The sequence below is a fragment of the Nothoprocta perdicaria genome, unplaced genomic scaffold (assembly GCF_003342845.1).
Source record: "Nothoprocta perdicaria isolate Ctin4 unplaced genomic scaffold, notPer1 scaffold_121, whole genome shotgun sequence".
In the NCBI taxonomy this organism is placed as follows: domain Eukaryota; kingdom Metazoa; phylum Chordata; class Aves; order Tinamiformes; family Tinamidae; genus Nothoprocta; species Nothoprocta perdicaria.
Window position 1 is genome coordinate 1,155,099 of NW_020454328.1, and position 22,181 is coordinate 1,177,279.

Sequence of the window (22,181 nt, forward strand, 5' to 3'; positions counted from 1 at the left end):
CCCTTCCCTTCCCTTCCCTTCCCTTCCCTTCCCTTCCCTTCCCTTCCCTTCCCTTCTCTTTTCTCCTGACTTCAGACTAAACTTATTGCTTCTTTCTTTCATTCCCAGAGGTGCGAGTTGTGTCCCCACAAAGACGGAGCCCTGAAGCGGACCGACAATGGCGGTGAGGAGCGCGGGGCCCACGGGCCACCCATCCCATTCCTTAACCTAAGAAGGTCTAAGGTTTCTTCAACCTTAGACAAGGAGATCTTGACTCTGATCCCATATTTACCGAAGAAGCTCCCAGTCCGTGATCTTTTATAGAAGTATTAGAGTCTGTCAGAGCGGTGGCATGAACCTCCCTGCAACAGCTCAAGTATCAAGTTGGGGGTGATTTTATAATAACATAGCATCTTCTTCCCAACATATTATTATGCGGTTTGGCCAGCTCTGCGGACAGGCCCAAGGAGTGTTATAACCACGTCGCTACGCAGAATTACACAGCACACGTACTTGCAGTTTAGTGAAATGATTCTGGAATTGTGGAGTTGGGATTGAGCCTACCCAAGGGGGCCRTCCTACTCCCAGCAAGATCCCTCCAAAGCGCTGGACATCTCAGTGCTCCCCAAGTTCCCCCAAAGGCCTCCTGGGCTTTCTCCTTTCTATCCCAACCAGATGGAATTTCAACTTCTACATCTGATTTGGGATGCACAGTGTTCCTTGGTGGATTTAGGCTTTAGTCTACCTTGACTTGCTGAAGAAGAGCCTTCTTTAGCTGTTGATAGAAGCCAATAATGGGAGCTTTGTTTCTAGGGGAACGGCACTGCACACCCAACCTGTCCCATCAAGGTCACCTGCTGTTTGGATGCTCTTGCTGTGTTTAGTTGGGACTCCAGCAAGTCTGGGCATCAGCTCCTGAAGGGAATGCTTTCAAGGAGAACGAACACCATGCACATCCCTTCCCAAAGAAACCCTCCTTTTGTATTTCATCTGGAGGTGGCATTCGGYTCTCTGCTTGTCCACAAATACCTCGATTCGCAGCCAAGTCAGAACAAGCAGTATTTCACATCCAACACCCAGCTTGGGTCAGCTGCCTTCCTCCACCCTCCTCCTCTCCCTCCCATGGTTGTCTGCAGCCCTTATTGCGTTTAACCGTCCCGCGAGCTGCCCAGGGGAGGCTCAGCTCTCCCGTTTGCTTCTGCAGGGTGGGCCCATGTCGTCTGCGCGCTCTACATCCCCGAGGTCCAGTTTGCCAACGTGCTCACCATGGAGCCCATTGTGCTGCAGTACGTCCCCCACGACCGCTTCAACAAGGTAGGACCTCCTCTTTCTCCCGCTGCCTTCCTTTTATCGGCTTTTCTTATTCTTTCATATCTCCCGTTCATTGGATTTTAATTTCTAGGCACTTAGGTGCTGTTAAAAATAGTTTACAAAGTGAGTCCCCATTCTTCCAAATAGCTTTTGCTCCTCCATTTCCGTCTCCTCCAACTCGACAGCATAAACAGCCCCTCCTTAGACCGGGATTCGGCATTTGCAGGGAAAAAGAAGATGCGCAGATTTTGTCCAACCCACTGAGAAATAACAGGCAGTTTTGGTGTAATTATCCAGAAATGAATGGACACAAAATCACAAGTTCTTGAAGGCTTTGCCTTCGAAAGAAGAGTGAGAGTGAAGCAGATGCTTTGGCTGTTTCCTTAAGGAGGCACTTCTGCATTTTTCTTTATTTTTCCTTTCTTTTGCAGACCTGCTACATCTGYGAAGAGCAGGGGCGGGAGAGCAAGGCGGCCTCGGGAGCCTGCATGGCCTGCAACCGGCACGGCTGCCGGCAGGCTTTCCACGTCACCTGGTGAGTTCCCGCCGGGAAGCGCTCTTACTCGCACGGCTTTGGCCAAGGAGCGCAGGCGGCGGCGCCCCCGCTCTCGATTCCTGAAGGGAACGTCCTGGGGGTGACGGAGGCATCACCAGCGAGTGGAGTTTTTCACCAGTGGGTGGGGATTTCCCTGGAACTGGGGAATATAAATAACAAAAAAAAAAAAGGGAGATGAGTCACAGTCCGGGAATGTTCCTTCTGGAGCAGAGCACATGCGAGAGTGTCATCTAAATGATGTGATTTTAAGGGCTGATATCCTCGTGTAGCCTCCGAGGCTGAAGACAACATTGGCTATCTGGAGCACAGGGGGATTCCCAGCTTTGCATGAATTCCTTGTTCCTGCTGTGCTTTTCCTTGGAATTGTTACCGGCCCCCCAGGCCTGCCTTAAGAAAAGCAGAAATTGCAGCACAATCTGGTAGAAGAGCATGCAGAATTTCCAAGATGTTGCTTTAAATTAGAAATACCCTGAACCTTTTCCTGCCTCGTTGCGAAGCTGTTTGCCAAGCGGGACGGGAGACCGCAGAGCCGGCGTGGGCATCCCGAACAATTGTTTGCCTGTTGACGGGCTGTGTCGTCCGGCTGCACCATTTGCCTTATCCGCCTCCCGCCTCTGTGTGTTGCAGCGCCCAGATGGCTGGCCTCTTATGTGAAGAGGAAGTCCTAGAGGTCGACAACGTCAAATATTGCGGCTACTGCAAGTACCACTTCAATAAAATGGTGAGTGTCTTCGCCCCTCCGGCGCAGTGTTCTGTCACATGTGAGGCGTCAGCTTCACCCTAAATTGTATCCGTGCCTGGAGCTATGGGAAATGCCAAGAACATATAAACCACATCTGCAGCCTGCTTTCCTTTTTTACCRTTCGTGCACACTTGCTTAGGAGTAGACATTAATCTTCCATTTCTATAGCTTCCTTAGACTTAATTTCAAAGCCAGAAGTCGGATTCTTCCCGTCTGCTTGGGCTTTCCTGGACAGGTGCTGAAGGGACCATCTGCTTCTGGGCAGTGTGAACCTAGACAGATGTTTGATRGTCCAGGCAGCTCGGACCCTGTGCAGGAGGCTGCAGACCAGACAGAACCTCTGCCTGAGCTCGGAGGCAGCCCRGAGGAGACCTGGAGCTATTCAGCTTTGGGGCAATCTCAGCAAATGACTTCCCCCTATTAATTACAGGACAGAGGAAGGAGAGGAGCCCTTCTCCTTTTCCTGCATAACCAGTAGGCACCTGTACTACCCCCCTCCAGCAAAAAAAAGGAACTTGATCCTCCCACTGCATCTTTATGCCACAGAGGCTTCTTTGTTTCTGGCCTTTCCCACTTTCCTTGCCGCTTGTCAGTGCTGCCCCACACAGTGAGTGATGTGCTCGGCTTCTGCTCCCAGTCCGRCTGGAGGACGCCCTCCCTGCCCTGCAGGGACCCCCGTGGCCAGGGCGAGCGTCGCTCCGCGTGCTCCGTGGCGAGCTCGCTCGTGCCGAGCCGGGGAGCAGGGGCCGTGTCGACGGCTGGGCTAGATGGTCTCTAGAGGTCCCTTCCAACCATGAAGATTCTGTGATTCTGTGCTCGTCCCTGCAGCGTGGGGCAGATCCCAGCCCCTCATCCCTGGAGCAGATCCCAGCCCCTCATCCCTGGAGCAGATCCCAGCCCCTCATCCCTGGAGCAGATCCCAGCTCCTCGTCCCTTCAGTGTGGGGCAGATCCCAGCCCCTCTGCAGTGTGGAGCAGGGCTCAGCCTGCTTTCACTGTTGTAACACTGAAGCTGGAACCTATAGGCACTGTTTTCTCTCTTTTTGTTTGTTTGTTTGTTTGYCCTTTCTATTTTTTTCCTCCTATTCGCCACCTCCTCTCCCCTTCCCCACTTCCCTCAGAAGACCTCACGTCACTCCGGTGGTAGCTCCTTCATTGCTGGCAGAAGGAGCCGATCCGCGTCCCCCGCTCAAGAGAAGCACGTTTCCCACCACGAAAGGCCAAAGAAGGTAAGAGCTGCGCAGGGTTCGTCSCTCCAGAGGAGCAGGGCCCTGAGGGGTGGAGGAGAGGAGGGCGAGAGCTTGCAGAGAGCGCTCACGGGCTTCTCAGTGGTGGCCGTGCCAGGCCCAGGGGCAGTGGGCACAAGGGGCAGCCCAGGCAGCTCCRTGTCCATGTGAGCAGGAACYTGTTTGGGGTGMGGGTGCCCGAGCCCTGGCCCGGGCTGCCCAGGGAGGCTGCGGAGGCTCCTGCTCTGGAGACCTCCCCAAGCCGCCGGGATGTGCCCSGGTGTCCCTGTGGAGCAGGGGGTTGCACTGGATGATCTCTAGAGGTCCCTTCCAACCTCAACCATTCTGTGATTCTGGTAGCTCCTCAAGTGAGCTCTGCTGCTGCGAGGAGCTTCACGGTCAGGGATTTGAGCAGCGGCCACTAGAAAGGCGTGTGCAAACAGCCCAGCTCGGCCGGGGGGAACGTGCGCTTTATATGTTCGAGATACACCAGAGGATGCACCACATTCCTATGAAACGTGTGACTTTCCCTTTCTAATCCCGTGGCTCGTCCTCTCCGAGGATGAGGCTGCACTGTGCCTTCCATCAGCCGACCCGGGTGGAGGCACTTTGGGCTGCGGTGTGCAATGCAGCAGCTGGTGACCATAAACTGAAGGTCCTTGTCCTCTGATCGCCAAGGTCAAGTCTCAAGGAGAAAAGATACTGATGAATAATCTGGATCACAGCAGTTCAATTGTAGGCAACAACAATAATCATGAATAATATGAGAAGTATTTTATTAGTCACGTTGAGCCGCTCCTGGGAATGCCACGTGCTTCAAGTCTTATCTGTGAAACTAACTTATCTTCCTTTAACGATTATTTAGAAGGGCATCCCATGGCAGCTGTGCCTGGAATGGTCGTTTTTAAAGCTCTGCTGCTTACCGCGTGCTCCTCCAAAGTGCTGCCGTGTTACAGGACATGGTAACAGCACCCGGGGTTCATGATTAACCAGGTGACTCATGTGACACGCGCTCCTATTTCAAGGAAAAGCAGCAGCAAACGTGCAATGCGGAATCCCCAGCAAAGCGCCGGCCTCGGAAAGGGAGCCGGGTTCCAGTGGGGAAGAGTCTATGCAGAAAGGAAGGAGGAGGCCARAGGTTTGGGAGCTATTTATTATTTGTAAGCACAAATGGCCCTAAAAGGCAGGACACGCTGGCAGGAGGGTTCAGGTTCTTGAGCAAGTGTTAACATCTCTCCTAGCCTGTGATGAACRGAACTTGTGCATTATCAAGAACACCCGACGTAGTGCTGCCACCTTCCTTTGCATCTCATATACCCGCAACAGCAGTATAGAAGCTATAGCAGAAGTCACGTATGTGAGGATACTTTCTGTACGGTCGGAAATACCTTTTTTTTGGTCATTTTGCATCCTCCCAACACATAAACAAGCGAAGCCGAATGGTAGCGACAGTGACCTGCATCCAGAACAGCCTGGTGGGATGCCACAGAGTCCCAGGGAATAAATCCCATGGATCTCAGCCCGGTTCCCAGTGGACAAGGACACCCTGGCACCCCTCTCTATGCAGTTTGAAGCCCGGCCCAACGTGCCCGTTCTGTGCCGGGGAATCCTGCCCAACCTGACACACGGGCAAAGACGGCACGGCTCCCTTTCCAAGARCACGGTGCCCGGTGCCGACGCGGGCGCCGTAAATTGCCCCTTGTCGCCAAGGCTAGAACACACGGGCGCTATTTCYCCCTCGGGTATATTCAGCTGCCGGCAGGAAGGAGGAGGCAGGAGGGAGAAGGAGCATCTGTGCCCTGTGCCGGGCGAGTGAGCGCTTGGCACGAGGTGACCCAGCTCTGCTGGAATGTGCTATTTTTAGCCAAAAAAGCAGGCGAGGGGGTGGGAGAGAGGGCAGGATCAGGGAGATTGACGGCGGCTTTGAGGGCTTGGCTGTAATCGCGGCCGGCGAGGCCGGGCGCTGCGAGGGGCGCGCGGGCAGGGGGAGCAGGGGGGCTCCGGCCCCACGCGGCAGCTGGAGAGCGGGTCAGCGCCGGCGGGAGAGCAAAGGCAGGAGGAATCGGGGTTTATTCGGAGGCGCAGGAGCTCGCGCTGCTCGTGGCTCGAGCAGGGGCATGCCAAGGGTCAAATCGCCCCCTTCCCGCTGCAGGGAAGGGGCTCTGGGGCCGGGGCGCCCGAGGCGTGCGGAGCAGCYGGGGGGGCAAGGATGGGGAGCGCTCCCCGCTTCCAGACGATGCATCCCGCTCTTCCCACGCCTGGGGGCTCTTGTGCGGCGCCAACCGCTCGCTCAACATCCAGGGCCATTGCTGTTCCCTTTGCCCCACCAAAGAAAAGCGCTGCACCAAGGACGGAGTTAGGAGCGTGGGACTGAACACAGCGGGAGCAGCGAGAGAGAAAAGACGTCGGGTTTGGATTGCTGAACCCTGCTCTGCAGCGGCTTGGCGTTTCCGAGGAGCCTTGTTCTCCATGGGACAAGGGCTAATTGTGATGGGGACTTGGAGCTGGGATCCTCCCCCCTTGCAGGCGGTACCAGCTCGAGTGTTTCCTTCTGTGCCCTCCTGGGCATGCGGGAGCTCCAGGCTTTGGGTTTTCCCTGTGTTGGAGCCGCTCCAGCCCCGTTGCTTTCTTTGGGGTTGGAATTGCAGCGCGTGTGCTCTGCCCTGTGGGAGCCTTCGCAGCATTCGTTTAAAAAAAGCAAGGAAAAAAAAATAAGAAGAAAACAATAGCTAAACACCAAGAAAATGCTGGATGACGCACGGAGGTTGAATGAAATACAGATGCTCTTTCACCTATATTGTGTGCCTGAAACTTGCACAAAAAGTGCTGTGTTCCGGGGGATGAAACTGTCCCACGAGGAGCAGATGAAGCTCGTGTCCTTCCCGTTGGCTGCGAGGTTTCCAGGCGTTTGGAGAGAGACTCGAAGCCCCGGCTGTCCTTAGCAAACACCTGCAACGGCGGCCCCAAATCAGCAGCCTTTTGGGTTGGAGCATCCCCAAGATGAACAGCCGGGAGCCTTCCCGGGACGTGGGAAGCAGAGAGGAGCGCTTGGAGCCAAGAGACCCCCCCGGGTTTGAGGTGCTGAGACCCTAACACCCCTTTAGCTCCCACATAGGAGCTGCCTGCGCGACCTCCGCGCGGTGCCGGGGCCGGGGCTGCCCTGGCGGGGCTGTCCAGGTGGGATTCGGATCCATCACTTTTCCTCCYGATCTCCCTGCTGGTTCTCAGTGAAAGCCTCACAGCTAATTTCATCCTTGCTTCCCCATTTGTGAGATGAGATGCCCGTATTAAACAGTTCTCTGAGCTCCCCGAGCCCCTCTGCCGTGTGCTAGGAAGGGGGTGCACATTCTCGCTGCTCCTGGAGTCACGCGCTGCCGRTTGCCGCTCTGCCGCTGACAGGAGCCCGGGCTGCGGCGAGACACTGACTGTCTGCGCCACCATTTCCCCATCTCCCTGTTCTGGGAGGCCCACGAGGCAGCATTTATAGCATGAGCAGCCCCAAACCTTTAGAACATGATGCCATTTTCGTAAAGAATTCGTTTAAATTTGTCTCTCAGCGCTGGCTCTGTAGCAATGACATTCACACGCTTCCCTTGCCCACCGCCAAAGCTTGCCACATGCATTAAAATAAGAAAAGGATGAAGTGGGAAAATAGGGATTCTTGCAGGATGCAATTGTTGCATGAAGTGGAGAGCTCGACCAGAAAGGCCAGACACGGGGAGGGTTTGGCCAAGCTCAGCAAGTGCGGGCAGCTTCCCGGCTGCGTTCGCTCCTTCCCCGGCAGCCGTCGGGATCTGCACGAGCAGACGGGAGAGCGGAGCCGGCGCTGGCTGCGGCACCCGCCTCCCTYCCAAGCACGCTGCAAATCCGGCCAAAACCGCAGGGGAAGGTGCTGATTTTTAGAGCGTTTTGGCTTCACCTCTGCTTCGCTTCCTGCTTTCTCTGGCCTTTTCTTCCTCTCCGCTTTTTTCTTCCCCCAAATTATTCCAGACATTTCACTCTTCCCAAAAACAACCCCTGGATCTCATATATTTGCTGCAATGGCCTCGTGCCTCCGGCAGCATCCCAGCTTTGGCCTTTGGATGGCTTTGCCTGCCCAAGGAAGCGACCGCATCCTTGTGGAGAGCCCCACGGAGAGGACACGGCCCCAGCCTGCAACCAGGGCTGCACTTCAGCTTCCAGAGGGAATCATCGGCCCCGGCACCTGTGGATCCCACTGAAATAATCGCAGTTTTAGCCCAAGCATCTAGAAAGCACCACATACAAAGCGTCACCCTGCAGTTTATTCCCCAGGATGCTACAAAGCCAAGACAGAGGGTTCCTTAGGCCATAGTTTTCCCTTCATTTGTACTCTGGAGAGACTTGCTTGGCCAGGGCTTTATTGAGAGAAAAAATCAGGATGAAGAAATGGAACTGAACAGCCTGGCTCCTGCTAACGGGGATGGACCCGGAGCAGCTGCTCTGTTGGGGGGGAATGTGCAGGATCTCGGGGTTAGCTTCAACCCCCTATCCCTCCTATCCAAGATCTCCACTGACCGATCTCCCTACCTGCTCATATGCGGAAAACGGGATCTTTGCATGGGCTGTACAGGGCGGATCTGAGAAAGCTTTGAAGAAGGGAGAGCGTGAGGGCGAGGGGGCACGGAGCCCCTTTGGGGAACCAGCCAAAGGGAAAGCTCGGCTTTCTTGAAACCAGCTTGGTAAAGCTTCCCCTATCATCTTACCATGACTGTTGAGATGCCGCGCTCCAGATGTTGGCTGCAGCTGGGGCAGAGATAGTGGGACATTCCCAGGCAGAAGCTGGGATGGAGGGGAGGGGATACTGGGCTCCCGTGGATGGGTGGAGAAGGGAAGAGGAATATGAATGTATGGCTGTAAATCCACCCCTACACACCCTCCTTTCTTTCCCCTTACAGCTGCTCTTCTCAGCAGAGAGAAGTTTAAGACTTCTGCTCTTCTCTGGTTTCTTTTGCAGAGTCGCAAGGACAAGGAAAGACCTAAACAGAAGCACAAAAAACGCCCGGAATCCCCCAGCAGCCTCGCGCCGTCCTCAGTGCCCGTCGCGCCTGAGAAGGTACCGACCCCTCCGGGTGCTCGCGGGACGGGTAAATACCCGGAATACCGGGGAATACCGGAAGCTTTGCTGTGTGGCAATTAGGGGCAACGGGAATTTGAGTCCCGTTTAGTCATATTCACCTTTCACTAATTCCTTCTGCCCCATGCTTTCAAAGCGCTTCATGCCAATTATTGGTGGGCCCGAGGAGGCTTCAGTTGAGCTCGCCGGGCTCTTCATTTTGGGGCAAATTGAGGCAGACGAACAGCACCGCAGCCCGTTCTGCTCCTGGGGGATAGGGGCAGCCCAGGAGGCGCCCGGGGAGCCCTCGGTGGGYGGCTGTGCCCTGACTCCACCCTGTGCCCGGGCTCCGTGGGGCATCCTCCATGGGGGATGAGGGTGTTTCTGCCCCTCTCTGCTGGATCTCACTGACGGCGTCTGCGCCCGGCTGCAAATCACAGCCCTGAGGTTTCTGTAGCCGGTGCCAGCTCCAGCCTGCGGAGCGGCCGCAGCGGAGCTTGCCTCGAGCCTGCAGGGACCAAGGTGAAGGCCAGTTTACCTCTTGCAGCGGGTCAGGGAACACGGGAGGTTCGGCCAGCACCTTGACCTTTGGAGCCGCGCTCTCTGTATCAGCAGAGTAAACTTAAGCTGCTCCTTAGCTGTACGTGAGAGTCGGACTCAGCGTGTGCCAGAGGGCTCCCTCTGTGCAGCCCAATGCTGTTCAGAAGGGCTTGTGTGTCTTTGCCATGGCAGAAGTGCACAGGCATCTTCATGGGCAAGGGACAGGGCAGCACAGGGCTCTTTTGGATCAGGGTTTCCTGCGCTCTTTAGGAAGCTAAACTTAGGAATGGGGAAGAGAGACCCCTCAGAGCTGAACTGGAAGCAGGAGGGAGGACTGTGCTCGGTGCTACCGCTGCCGGGAGCAGCAGATTCACCCGCTCAACGGAGCTGTCGGGAGCCGGCGGCGTAAGGAGATTATTTGCAAGCTGAAGTGAAATCCAAAACCTGACTCTTGGCCAGCTAGAAGAGCTGTTAGACAATTACCCACTGTGTCCTCCAGAGCCCTGCCAGACCTTTCGGAAAAAGGAGGCAACGGCGTAATTCGATTTTACAGGCAGCTTGCAGCTCTTTGCAAGCTAAAATTTAGGGGATCCTAATTACTGGAGCTGTGCTTGAGTGACGAGATTTTTGTGTTTCCGTAGGGACTTTTCATTAATCTCCATAGCAGTGAGTGTTCTCCCTTGCTTTTTTTTTTGTGCGTAGACCCCCAAATCCTGTTCCAACTCGTTGTGAGCCAAGGTTCCCACTCTGCACCACCAAGAGCTGCTCTGCGACCCTCTGCAGACCCCTCAGTCAAGGGTTGCATGAGACTTTCTAGCCAGTCGCACAACGGTTGCGCTGGCTGCCCTGGTGTAAAACCTGGAGCGTGCCCACGCGGGTCTCCTCCCCAAAGCCAAACCCATCCTTGTCCTTTGTGGGTCTTAGATGAGGAGCTGGAGAGGTGAAGCCTGTTCCTTTCTTCGCCCCTTGCTTGTTGCAAGATCCGGGGCTGCTCTTTTATCCCCTCCGGAGCTTTCTCCTATGCCAAGAGCCGCCACATTACACAGGGAAGCCGAGCACAGAATCCCCAGGGATAATCCCTGCAGGGGACACGGTCACAGGAGCAGGAGGAGCAACGTCCCTGTTGCCCTTTCTGTCTTCCCAGGATCTCCTGCTCCTGCAGGTGACACTGCTGCTATTTCAGCCCAGTCCCCCAAGGCTTTGGAGCGCGGGGAAGCACTGATGACGGGGGGGGCGGATTTTTGGATGTCACCAGGCTCGGGAATGTCTCCTTGCAGCTGTGTTCCCATGTATGCCTTTCATTTTGCAATCCAGTTTTATTTTTCAGTTCCAATTTTTACCTAATACATCACCCACCTTGTGCTCCCCTCTTGAACCACTTAGCTGCAAAGTAGCAGCTTTGATGTGGTTTCAGACTTCCTTTTGAAATGTAATTGCGCCAGACCTCCAACTTGGGCCAGATTTTGGAGCGTGTCACCGAGGACATCCCTGCAGCTTTTAGGAGCCTGGAATTGCCAATATCTGATGCCTGGCCCTTAGCAGGGCTCCTCGTCCCATGTGTGCCATGAGAAGCGCTCGCTGCTTTGCCGCTTAGCAAGTTCTGGGGGTGAACAAGCGGAGAAGCCAGGGGTGGCCTCAGCTCCCATCTACGCCGCAAAGTGAAACTGGGGTGTGAATTTGCAGCATGCAAGTCTCGGAAGCGGGAGCTGCTGCGACACTGCGGCCAAGCTCTGCAGCAGAGCCCTGCACGGGTGCCCGAGCTCCCTCCGCACCCAGCGCCGCTGCAGCCCTGCAAAGGCCGCTGCAAATGCAGCGCGGAGCCGCATCGATCCCTGCATGTTGGGCTGCAGCGTGTGGCCATATGGGAGCTGCAGCTGCCCCGATCCCYGCGTGCGGACTGCAACACGTGGCCATATGGGGGCTGCAGCCCCCCGATCCCCGTGTGCTGACCCCCGCGGGTGTTCCCCATCACCCCGATCTCAGGGAGCAGAGCGGGGTGACGGGTGTGTGGTCGGAGACGCTGCGGGGATGGAGGGTTCTCCGGGCTTCCCACCACCTTTGGAGCTCTCCAGCCCCGGAGCGGACACATCCCGAAGCCTCCACATGGCACCGGCCTCAGGCAAATTCACCGCTGCTGTGATAGGGCCGGGGTGCAGAGGGGAGGCTAGCCATTCCTCCGGCTAATCCGCTGCAAATTAGAGCGTGTCTCGGCATGGATATTTGCTGGAAGAATCCTAAGCCTTTTAGCATCCCTTGTCCTGGCATGAGTGGGAATTTGCCAGTGACATCGAGGACTTAAAAACCAGGTCACCAGCCCATCCGTGCCTCCCAKCCCTCCCCTCCCGGATCGTGGGGCTCACGCAGCACTGCTGTCGCTCGCAGCAGCGCTTACACAGACCCGAAGCTCCCGATGGAGACACGTTCGACCTCTGCCCAGCGATCCCATTCGGAAAAGCACCTGATGCCAACAGACTCCTTGGGAAGCGGCTGTGCTCCATTGAGCAAACTGGGAAAGAAGCAGAGGCCTGGAGGGGGCAAGAGCCTTCCTGCAGCTTCRGGCTGCCCCTTGTTCCTCCTCCGTTGCAAGACATGGGCCCTTGGTGCAGGCTGAGGTTCCCAGGAGCCACCRCTCCTAATAAATTAAAAAATATATATTTATTTTTCCTTTAATATTGCAGGCAAGATTTCTATCCCAGCTCAGATTTCCCCCTTGCACCCTGCACTAATTCACTGCTTGCCCAGCACCCCCTTCTTGATGCCATGGGGTTTCACAGGGGTTTCGCCCGGCCCTTCCGCGGCCTCGTGCCCCTTGTACAAAGCTCCCAGGAGGTGAATTTATAGGAGGGTAATTTGGGGCTTTGCATTTCTGCTGAAAATGTGACTTTGTGACCACTCCCAGTGCTTCCCATAGCCCCCAGGCACCGCCCTGCCCTCCCTCCCGAGGCAGATGTGGAAAGTCGGGAAGATTTTCCTGCTCCCTCCGAGACCATAAATCAGGAAGGCTTCATGTCCTACACGCAGGAGTCTGCAATGAGAAAATACAGATCCCCCGTCTCCCCCCACTCATTTCCCCCGCTCCCTTCCTCCCGTCTTTCCTATTCTCGGCACATCTGGTGCGGGTTAGGCTGCCAGCTGTTGCATTGTGCAGGGTGATTAACCCGTGTGGGAGGAAAAGGGGAAGATTTTATCTGGGCACTCCCGAGTCGGTGTTGCAAGCGCTTTTCTGCTCGGTTCTCCCCGAGAAGAGGTCATTGGTGGCACGTGGGAAGGACATCTTCTTTGGGTCTCTCCTTTAGCTGCTTCTCAATAAGAAATGAAAGGTGTTGCTGTTAATTAACAGGTGTTCTAATTTAGGTTATGGCCATTGCAATGGAACTATATCCATGGCAGTGATTTGACTGAAGTAATATTTTGGAAGTGATCTTTGAACACTGTTTGCCCTTAAAGGGACTTGGAGGGGAAGGTTTCACATCCTCGTGTGGATGCCCCGAGGGATGTGGGGCTTGGTTTGGTCCATTCTCCTCCTGCTGAACTCCAGCACTTGTGCGCCTCACCCCAAGCTCCTGGATTTCCTCGCATTTGGCCCGTCTCCTCGTCCCCTTTGCCTTCGTTCCCTCTGCAGGCTTCCGTGGGGCTTGGAGAGCGTCTGTCACTGCACGCTCACGTTGCTCTGATAATACCACGGTGCCAAACATTTGCTGCAGCAGATTCCTGGGAGGATCCCTGGCCCCGCCAGAGCTCAGCTTGGAAGGGGAGGATGCATTAGGGAATGCGCAGGAGCTCCCGTTGCGGCRCACGCAAGGACAAGTTGCCCGCAGGTGGCATGGCCGTGCAGGGAGCCTCCCTGCCAAGGGCTGCAGCTGGGATGGATGTTGGAACCACATCCAGGTTGGGGTGTTTTGGGGGCTGAGGAACCCCCTGCAAGGGGTGCGGAGGAGCTGGGCTGTGTGGGTCCATTCTGCAGGTGCCCTGCTTGGTTTCCCGAGGGAATTTGGGCTGTGCGGCAGCTGTAGGAGGATAAACCCTGGAGTCACCAAGGGAGTGATGCAGTGAGAATACAGCTTTTCCTCCTGATGTTGAGTTATGCGACCTGACTGTCGCTTTGTGGCAATTACTTTTAAGGGGGAATTGGTAAAAAAGAGCCCCAGCTGTGACCACATGTGGCCCGAACGAGCCCCCTCTCTGTTTGCTCTTTGCTAGGGCTCCAGCAGCCACCACGATGGCAGCAAAGAGCCCGCCGACGTGGGCAGGGTGGAGGTGAAAGGCAAGAAGTCCTCCAGCCATGGCAGCAGCCACAAGGGAAAGAAGACGGGGAGCGGGAAGAGCTCGGCCGGCTTCAGCTCGGCCTCGTCCAGCGGGACGTTCCCACCCGCAGGTAAGGGGCAAAGCGGGAAGGAAGAGGGGAGAAGGGGCTCCTGTTCTGCTGGGCTCTTCCTTTGCGTCTGGGAAGGTACCTGGCTCCTCATCAGCTGCTGGCTCTTATCTCTTTAATTCCCGGAGGAGAAAGGGAGAAGTGTCCTTAGTAATTCCCAGCCGCAGAGCAGCGGGGGGAAGCAGGGGCTGGGATGGGTTGTGTCCTGCGCCTCTGGAGCTGGATCKGCATTGCTCCCCTTGCACTGCGTTCCCTCTCTGCCTCCCCGCAGGCACCTCCTGCAGCTCCTTGCCGTGCTCCCAGGACTTCATGACATTCCCCAAGCTGGAGCARGAGGACGACAAGTACCGCAAGCCTGTCTCCTCCTCCTCCTCGTCCCACTGCTCGCCGCTGTACGAAGGCCAGAAGGGGGACGTGTTTGAGCAGAAGGTCATCTTCTCGGGCTTCGGCTCCATCATGCGCTTCTCCACGTCGGCCGTGAGCCAGCAGAGAGGCCGCGACRCCTCCCCCGTGGACTACAAGGTCTCCAACCCAGTGAGCGGCCCCTCGGCAGCGAGCAGCGGGGCCGGCGGCAGCCACAAGCGGATGCCCTCGCTCAGCATCGAGGAGGGAGAGGTGCTCAAGGAAAAGAAGCACAAAGGCAGCAAGAAGAGCAAGCATGGACCTGGCAGGCCCAAAGGGGGCAAGAGCAAAGAGATTTTGGGGGCCCAGCTGGCTGGGTCCACGTCCACCTCCTCGTCGCCCTTCTCTGGGGGCTCTCTCATTAGCTCCAGCATCGGCAACTCGTCGCGGTCCTTCAGCCACACGGGGAACCTGCCCAGCCTCAGCATGGAGTCCCCGCTGCTGGGTTCAGGTATGGTCCTCCTTAGGCTTCCAGTTCTCCCTGTCCCTGTTCCCTCCAGCGTTACACTTGGCTGGTAGCCCAACCTGTGTCTGCACCAGGTCCCAGCCCTTTAATTCCGTCCTAGGAGCTATAAAAGTCCTGGTGTGGATTATTTAAAATTACTCTTATTTAAAACTGCTTCATGCTGATAAACGCTCTCTGCTCCACTGGTCATGCTGGTCCCACCACCCAGGCGCACCCAGCCCTTTGCAGCTGGAGCCCCCATCCCAACCCTGACCCTGGAAGCAGGGATGGGTGACGGGAAAGGGTTAAGGTAGCGGGCAGAGGAGGGGCCGGCTTCATGGCCTGAGGTTTGACACTGTTCTGGCACCAAACTTGTCCTGGGTCTGTTGTGGGCTGTTTGCAGATGCTCCGTTTTAGGTCAAATCGCGTGTGTTTTGGGGGAGGCAGATGCYGCTTTGCAGCCCGTTGGTCTGCACAGCCCAAGCGTTAGGAGAGAAGCTGCACAAACTGATGCAGCTTCCATAGCTGCATCCTTAGGCCCTGTTTTCATGCTTGTGGGAACAACAAAGGGATGTTTGGAAAGGGAGGAGGCTGCCGACCCCCAAGGGCTCCCTCTCCCATTCGGYTCTTAAGGAGAGGACTGCCCGCTGCCTCCAGAGCAGAGCGGGGAGCGGACGGGTCCGCTGCAGTTCCCTCCTCATCCTTCCTTCCCTGCTTCTCCCCTTCCTTCTCCAGCGGCGCGTGGGGGCTCAGGGTCCCCCTCCTGCCGCTGGCTCCCGCTCCGGGCGAGAGGCTCGGTGCCGCGGTTTCCCGGCTGGGCTGCGGCGAGCGAGCCGGCAGGGACGGCAGGAAGGAGCCGAGCTCGGAGGAGCCTCGGCCTCCTCCTGGCAGGAGGGCGGTGGGTTGTCGTCGCCCTCGCTGCAGGCCCGCCCACGGACACATTTGATTCTGCGCGCCGGGGCCAAGCTCRGATCAAGGCTGCCGAAAAGCCGGCGGTGTCGGGGCCGCCGTGGCCGGCCGGGCTCGGCGTCCTGCAGGCAGCTGCTCGCGGGGCTCCGGTTTTGGGGCTCCGGTTTTGTGGGGCTGCGAGATGGAGGGCGCCAGCTCTGCCCTGGGGAGGTCTGCAGTGCTCCTCTTGCACCGGACACGGGATCCTTTGGGGACCTGTTGCAGCACGGCCTGCGCGGGGGCCCCGAGTGGCAGCTCCACCCCAGCACATGGAGATGCTGCCGTCTTTCCYGACACCCTTGAACCTGTGGGTCAAACACGTGTCTTCTCCCCTGCCTTCCTCCGCAGGGATCTACACCAGCAACAAGGACCCCATTTCGCACGGGGGCGGCGTGCTGCGCGCGGTGTGCAGCACCCCGCTGTCCTCCAGCCTGCTGGCGCACCAGGGCACCGCGTCTCTGCCGCAGCTCGCCCGCTCGCCCTTCGCCAGCACCCTCCCAGCCTCCTCTTCCTCGGTCTCCACCACGCAGGTAAGGGCGCCCGGAGCAAGCAGGGCTGTTGGGAGGGTGTTGGGAGGAGCGGTGGGTGCAGGAGGAGACCTGGGAAGTATTTYTAACGTTCTCTCTCCTGGGCAAGCTGGGCTTAACAGCCAGGARGAGATGGAGGAGCGCAGAGCCCTTTTCCCTCCAGCCCTTCAGGAAGTCATGTCTCTCTGTCCCCTTGTCTTGCCACGCAGGTGTTCTCGCTGGCAGGTTCAACCTTCAGCCTCCCCTCCTCGCACATCTTCGGAAGTCCCCTCACCTCTGGGCTGTCCATCAACCCGCTCCTGAACCAGTCGGAAAGCAGCCGGGCAGGTACGTGAAGCAGAAGGTATGTGGGCCTGGAGGGGCAACGGGCTCTCCCTGGAAGAGTCACAGAATCCCAGAATGTTCCAGGTTGGAAGGGACCTCTCGAGATCATCCAGTCCAACCTTCCTGCTCCAGCAGGGACACCCAGAGCACAGGGCGGCATCCAGGCGGGTTTGGAGACCTCCAGAGAAGGAGACTCCACAGGCTCCCTGGGCAGCCTGTCCAGGGCTCGGGCACCCTCACAGTGCAGAAGTTCCTCCTCACCTGGAGATGGAACCTCCTGTGTTTCAGSWKRKGSCCATTGCCCCTTGTCCTATCGCTGGCCACCGATGAGAAGAGCTTGGCCCCTTCCTCCCTACATTCTCCCTTCATATATTTATCCATGTTAATCAGATCCCCTCTCACCTTCTCTTCTCCAAGCTGAACAGGCCCAACTCAGTCAGTCTCTCCTCATACGAGAGATGTCCCAGTCCCTTAATCATCTTAGTTGCTCTCCACTGGACCCTCTCTAGAAGCTCCATGTCCCTCTTATAGTGGGGAGCCCAGAACTGCCCCCAATACTCCAGGTGCTGAGTAGAGTGGCAGGATCCCTCCCTTGACCTGCTGGCAACGTCCTCCAGATGCAACCAGGAGTCWATTGGCCTTCTTGGCCACGAGGGCACTGCTGGCTCATGGCTGACTTGGTGTCAACCAGGACTCCCAGGTTCCTCTCCGTGGGGCTGCTCTCCAGCAGGTCGACCCCTAGTCTGCACTGATGCCTGGGGCAAACACGTCCACGTTGAGTTCTGCAGCCCCCCTGCTTGCTCCTGTCCCGCGGGGGAGGTTGGGGACTCGCACAGGGGGACGAGGCCTCTGGGGCTCTGAACATAAAATCATCCCTGCACAAACCCTGTCTGTTGCATGCACTAAAGCTGTGCAAAGCCCAGTGAAAACTACTGTATTTTTTGTCTTATTTGGCATTATCTATTTATCTATGAACACTGCTTAAAAAAAAAAAGTTAATTATTTTTAGGTTCCTTAGGATTTTTTTTTAAACTGGAAATATCTTGCACTATAAATTTTCATCTTCACTTTCTGTTTTGAGTTACTTTCTGCCCTTTGTCTCTGACCGTGTCATGAGATGCGACAAAATCCGCTCCTTTTGACTTCCAAACGTGGCTGAGCCAAAACTTCAACTTGAGTTACTTAAAACTGCTCATTTTTTTCCCATCGAGGTGAATTCATTTTCCTTGGAAAGCTGCCTGGTTAATAAGCAGGAGACTTGAAGCATCATGAGACTTCCTCCAGTTTCCACCCTCCCCGCCCAAAAAACATAAAGCAAAATGGACTTTTTTTTTGCAATAATCTCTACCAGTAGCTAAACAACCACCCTCCTSACTCTCAGTTGTTGCAGTCATGTGGGACCTTTGAGTTGGGTGTGATTCAGTGCCCTGGAGTTAAGGGAAGAAGAGGATGACTCAGGTTTATTCTTCCCTTGCGGCGGTCCCAAGGGAGGAGATGACCCACTCATCCCCTTGGCCGCCGCGTGCCAAGGTGCTGACGGAAGGAATCGCATTACCGCTGAGGAGCAGCCCTGTGGTTTGGGCACACCGCGGGACTCGGCAGCCCGGGCCAGCCCTGCGGCTGATGTTGGATGTCTTGGAGGCAAAACACGGAGCGCTCTCCAAAGCCTCAGCCCCAAGTTTCCATTTCCATCGTATTTGACTAGGATGTTGCAGACTCCAGGACATGTTTCTTCCACGTTTGGGCAGTTTTCTGCACGGCCTCTGTTGTTCAYCACCTTTCAGGCTGTCACCATCTCCTTTTGCTGGAGCTAAGGACCCAGAGGGCCTTAAGCCAAATTCACTTTCCTTTTTCCAGGCTTAATTGACCTTCATTAAGCTTCCTGCATGGCCATTTGCACTTAGAAGCGTGATGTTTGTTATAACTCCAACTTGCTAAAAGGGAGGCTGTGATGTTTTAGGCAATCCTGCTGTATCTTTATTTCGGATTACCTGTTGTGAGAGCAGCTGGATAAATGGATCCTGTGTAGAGACAGCTTTCATGGAAACAATATCTGAGTTCTTGGCAGTCTTAGCCTAGGGAAGCGGTGTTATCCTGTCTTTCAAATGGGCAAAATGAGGAACTTACCGCTGATGCAGACTGATACCAGGGTGCCTTTGGCAGTGCAAAAAGTCAGGTTTTTATCTTCCCCCTCCTTCAGCTCCTGTCTAGTTCTTCCTCCCACCAGTGTCCTGGATCCTGTCTCCTGTGTGGCAGGCCAAATATATTTGTCTTCTGTAGTCGTCCTCCAGTCTTCCCTTCCTATCTGAAGCCTTGCAAAGGGCTGTCCATGAGAGAGCTCAGTCATCTCCTCGTCTTCTTGATGTACCAATGCGTCACCAATGGGTTAGGTGGTCCTTGACTGAAAGCACAACCGAGAAGCACTGCCATGGTCTGGCTGTTGTCAGCCTTCTGGGAACCGATCCTTGGAGAACCTGGGGAAGCTCCGTGCCCTGTGACGTGTCCCAGATGAGACCTGCTGGCCTTGTCCCCACGTGAGGCACCAGGAGATGTCTGCTGCCTGGGAACTGCTGCTCACAACAGTGTGGTCACCTCCAGTGGCTTCCCTCCAGAAGAGCGAACCGGCTCTAATTGAGGGCCAGGAATTCGCTCCCATGGGGATCAAGGGGTGAGGATCCCACTCGTAGCCATCTCTAAGGGCTGCCAATCGGCAGCTGCATCTACTTGTTCTCAGCAGCAGAAAATGCTGCCAGTAACTAGTGCCCTGCTTGGGGCATTGCGCTGTAAGTCACAGCGTTCCCTGCAGGAGACTTCCTGATTCCTGCACATAAGAAATGTCTCTTATTGTGTGAAGAAGAGGAGGGGCGAGCTAGCCAGCTGTCCCGGGCTGTAGCTGCACCATCTGACACGTCCCAGCATGAGGGGAACGTGTGGACACTGGGGATGGAGAGCAAAGGGCAGAGAAATTCACCCTGGTTCCTTTGCGGCGAGGAGACGTCCCGCACGTGCACGCTGGCTCCAGCGCTAACATGGAGATTCCTGGGCCAGAAGTGCCGTGGAGAGCTGGCTGCTACTTCCTGGATTTAAGCACGTTGGAAAGGAGCTGTGGAAGCTTTGGAGGACTCGAGCTGCGTTTAGGGAAAGGGTCCTGGAGGCCTGTGCTTGCAGCAGCACCCAGGAGAGCTGCGTGGCGCTCTGCACAAGCCCGAGCCGCCCTTGCAGGCTCGGCAGGGAGAGCAACGTTCCCCTTGCGCCGTGGTGGGAGGAGAAGTTTCCCTCTGCCCCGGCGAGGAGAAGCGGGCGATGCAGCCTCACGTCCTGGGGACGGGGGGCAGCACCGCGCGCTCCCCGCACGCCTCCAGCTCGCACCGCTCTGGTGACGCTCCGGGCTGGCCCGCGCCGTCGGGAAAGCGGCCGCCCTGCCCCTCAGTGACCTTCCCGCTGTGACCCCGTCCCGGCGGGACACGCGGCGACACGGAGCGTGGCGCGGCYCCTCCCACGGCGCGCGGAGGCGCATGCGGGGCCGGCGCAACGGAGCGGCTCCGCGCGCGGCTCCGCGCTCCCCTCCAGCGGGGCCCCTGCCGCGGCCGGGCACCCCCGAGCGCCGCCTCTCTGTCCCTTCCCCCCGCAGACCCCGACCTGGAAGACTGCAGTTTCGGCTGCCGCGGCACGTCGCCCCAGGAGAGCCTGTCCTCCATGTGAGTGTCCCCCGGGAGCCGCGGGATGACACAGCGAGTGCAGGGAGAGYGCGGGAGAGGCAGCTCCTACCCCTCTCCTTGAGGCACGGGGTGGGATGGAGGAGGCAGCGGGAGCTTCCCTGAGGGAGGYTGCGGAGCTGACGGGAGTGGGAAGGAGGGCTGGGATGCTGCCACCCCCCGAGCGGAGCAGAGGACGTCCAGGGAGAAGGGGGCAGAGGGATGCAGGGGGGCTCAGCTGGTGCCTCTGACTCCCCTCCTCGTCCCGCCAGGTCCCCCATCAGCAGCCTGCCCACCCTCTTTGACCAGACGGTGTCCTGCAGCAGCAGCGGGCAGCTGGAGAACGTCCCCCAGGCCACCCCCAACATCGAGCAGCTCCTGGAGAAGCAGGGCAATGGGGAAGCCGGCGTGAACAGTGAGTCCTCTGGGGCAGGGGCTGCCGTGGGGAGCTCCCTGTGCACGTTCGTGCCGATGCCAGCTGGGGGTTTGCCCACAAGTGAAGGAGCCGCGGGCAACGGAGCACTAACTTGTGCCAGGGGAGTGGGTTGGCGGCAGGACTGTGATCTGGGGGCCGAGTTGCTGCGTGCTGGGCTCTAACTGTGGTACCCCTCCTCTGTGGCCCCACTTCTCCTCCCTCCACCCCCTTGTCCTCTCCCGCCACCCTGTCGCCCTTCCCCTTTCCCATTCCCTGCAGTTGTAGAAATGCTCAAAGCCCTGCACTCGCTGCAGAAGGAGAACCAGCGGCTCCAGGAGCAGATCATGACGCTGACGGCCAAGAAGGAGCGTCTGCAGCTCCTCAACGTGCAGCTCTCCGTCCCTTTCCCGGTGGTGACCACCAGCAATGGCCCCAGCAGCCAGACCCAGTACATCCTGCCGCCCAACGGTGAGGGGGCCAGTGGGACGGGGCTGCTTTCGCACTGGTTTCCCCCTGGGCTGCTGGGAGAGGGGGYGTGAGGGGAGGATCTGAGCAGCCCTTTGTCTCGTAGCTGCACGRGATGCAGCCCTTGCAGTCCATGCTGTCCCTTGAGATCGCTGTGCCCGTGCTRGGCTCCCCCTCGACTCTTCATCCTCCCTTCTTTCCTCTCTGCAGTCTGCAACAACGATTCCCTGAGCATCAGCAAGAGCCCCCCGTGCAAGAACAGCTTTGGGATCGAGAACTCGCTCTCCACCTCCTCTGAGGTACATGGTCACCAGCAGCCCCAGCCAGCTGGGGAATGGGCTTGGGGAGGGAACAGGGACACATAATCCTGCAGTGACTTCACCTGCAGCGGACAAACCCGCAGAGCTTAGGCCCAGAAATGAGGCTTCTTTCTCTGGAATGCCCATTCTTCTGTGCTGAGGGTCCAAGTAGAGTAACTGGGGCTGGGAAGAGGTGAGAACACTCGTAGGCTCCTCTGGCTGCATCCCTAGGGCTGTAGGAGAGCACGTCGGAGCGGTCGGACCTCTCCGAGCACACGGCTGCACTTACCCTCCCAGCCTCCTCTCCACCCCTGGCTCCCGCCCCTGCAGCCTTCCTGGAGCTCATCGGATGTTTCACAAGCTGCCCCAGTCCGACCCTCTTGTGTCCATTTCTCCCCCAGGACCCTCATTCAGGTTGCCCCAGCAGGAGCAGCTCTTCCCTGTCCTTCCACAGCACTCCTCCACCCCTACCCATGCTGCAGCAGAGTCCTGCCTCGCTCCCCCTGCCCGCGGTGCAGCAGGTGAATGGCCTGGCCCGGGTGGCAGGCAGCGGGCTGGGGGCAGGCACCAATGCCAGCCACAGCCTCTCCGCGGTGCCCGTGGTGGACGGCCTGATGGGGACCCTGGCAGGAGGCCAGCAGATGCCCATCAACGGGATCCTGGGGAATGTGAACGGCGCTCAGGCCGCCCAGGCTCCGAGCGCGCCGACGCAGGCGAGCGGGCCTCCGACCTTGCAGCTCTCCACCAGCCTGAGCAGGTGAGGATGAGGAAGGGGAGCTCGTGGGGACAGCCCTGCCCTCTCCAGCAGAGGCTTTAGCACCGTGAGGGAGGGAGGCCCTGTGCGCGCAGGGCAAGGCGGGCG

The 22,181-nt window shown here is 57.4% G+C and overlaps 1 protein-coding gene across 1 annotated transcript in view; it reads left to right on the forward strand.

Annotated features, from left to right (window-relative positions):
• Positions 1 to 22,181, forward strand: part of MLLT6 (MLLT6, PHD finger containing) — a 34,569-nt gene that overhangs the window by 9,421 nt on the left and 2,967 nt on the right. The window contains exons 3-17 of the mRNA XM_026054502.1: positions 109 to 163; positions 1,184 to 1,293; positions 1,722 to 1,825; positions 2,474 to 2,567; positions 3,709 to 3,816; positions 8,789 to 8,887; positions 13,628 to 13,802; positions 14,071 to 14,652; positions 15,943 to 16,124; positions 16,331 to 16,448; positions 20,077 to 20,143; positions 20,413 to 20,555; positions 20,835 to 21,023; positions 21,231 to 21,319; positions 21,721 to 22,076. Of these exons, the coding sequence (XP_025910287.1) occupies positions 109 to 163; positions 1,184 to 1,293; positions 1,722 to 1,825; positions 2,474 to 2,567; positions 3,709 to 3,816; positions 8,789 to 8,887; positions 13,628 to 13,802; positions 14,071 to 14,652; positions 15,943 to 16,124; positions 16,331 to 16,448; positions 20,077 to 20,143; positions 20,413 to 20,555; positions 20,835 to 21,023; positions 21,231 to 21,319; positions 21,721 to 22,076 (2,471 nt within the window). The remainder of the gene's footprint in view (positions 1 to 108; positions 164 to 1,183; positions 1,294 to 1,721; positions 1,826 to 2,473; positions 2,568 to 3,708; positions 3,817 to 8,788; positions 8,888 to 13,627; positions 13,803 to 14,070; positions 14,653 to 15,942; positions 16,125 to 16,330; positions 16,449 to 20,076; positions 20,144 to 20,412; positions 20,556 to 20,834; positions 21,024 to 21,230; positions 21,320 to 21,720; positions 22,077 to 22,181) is intronic.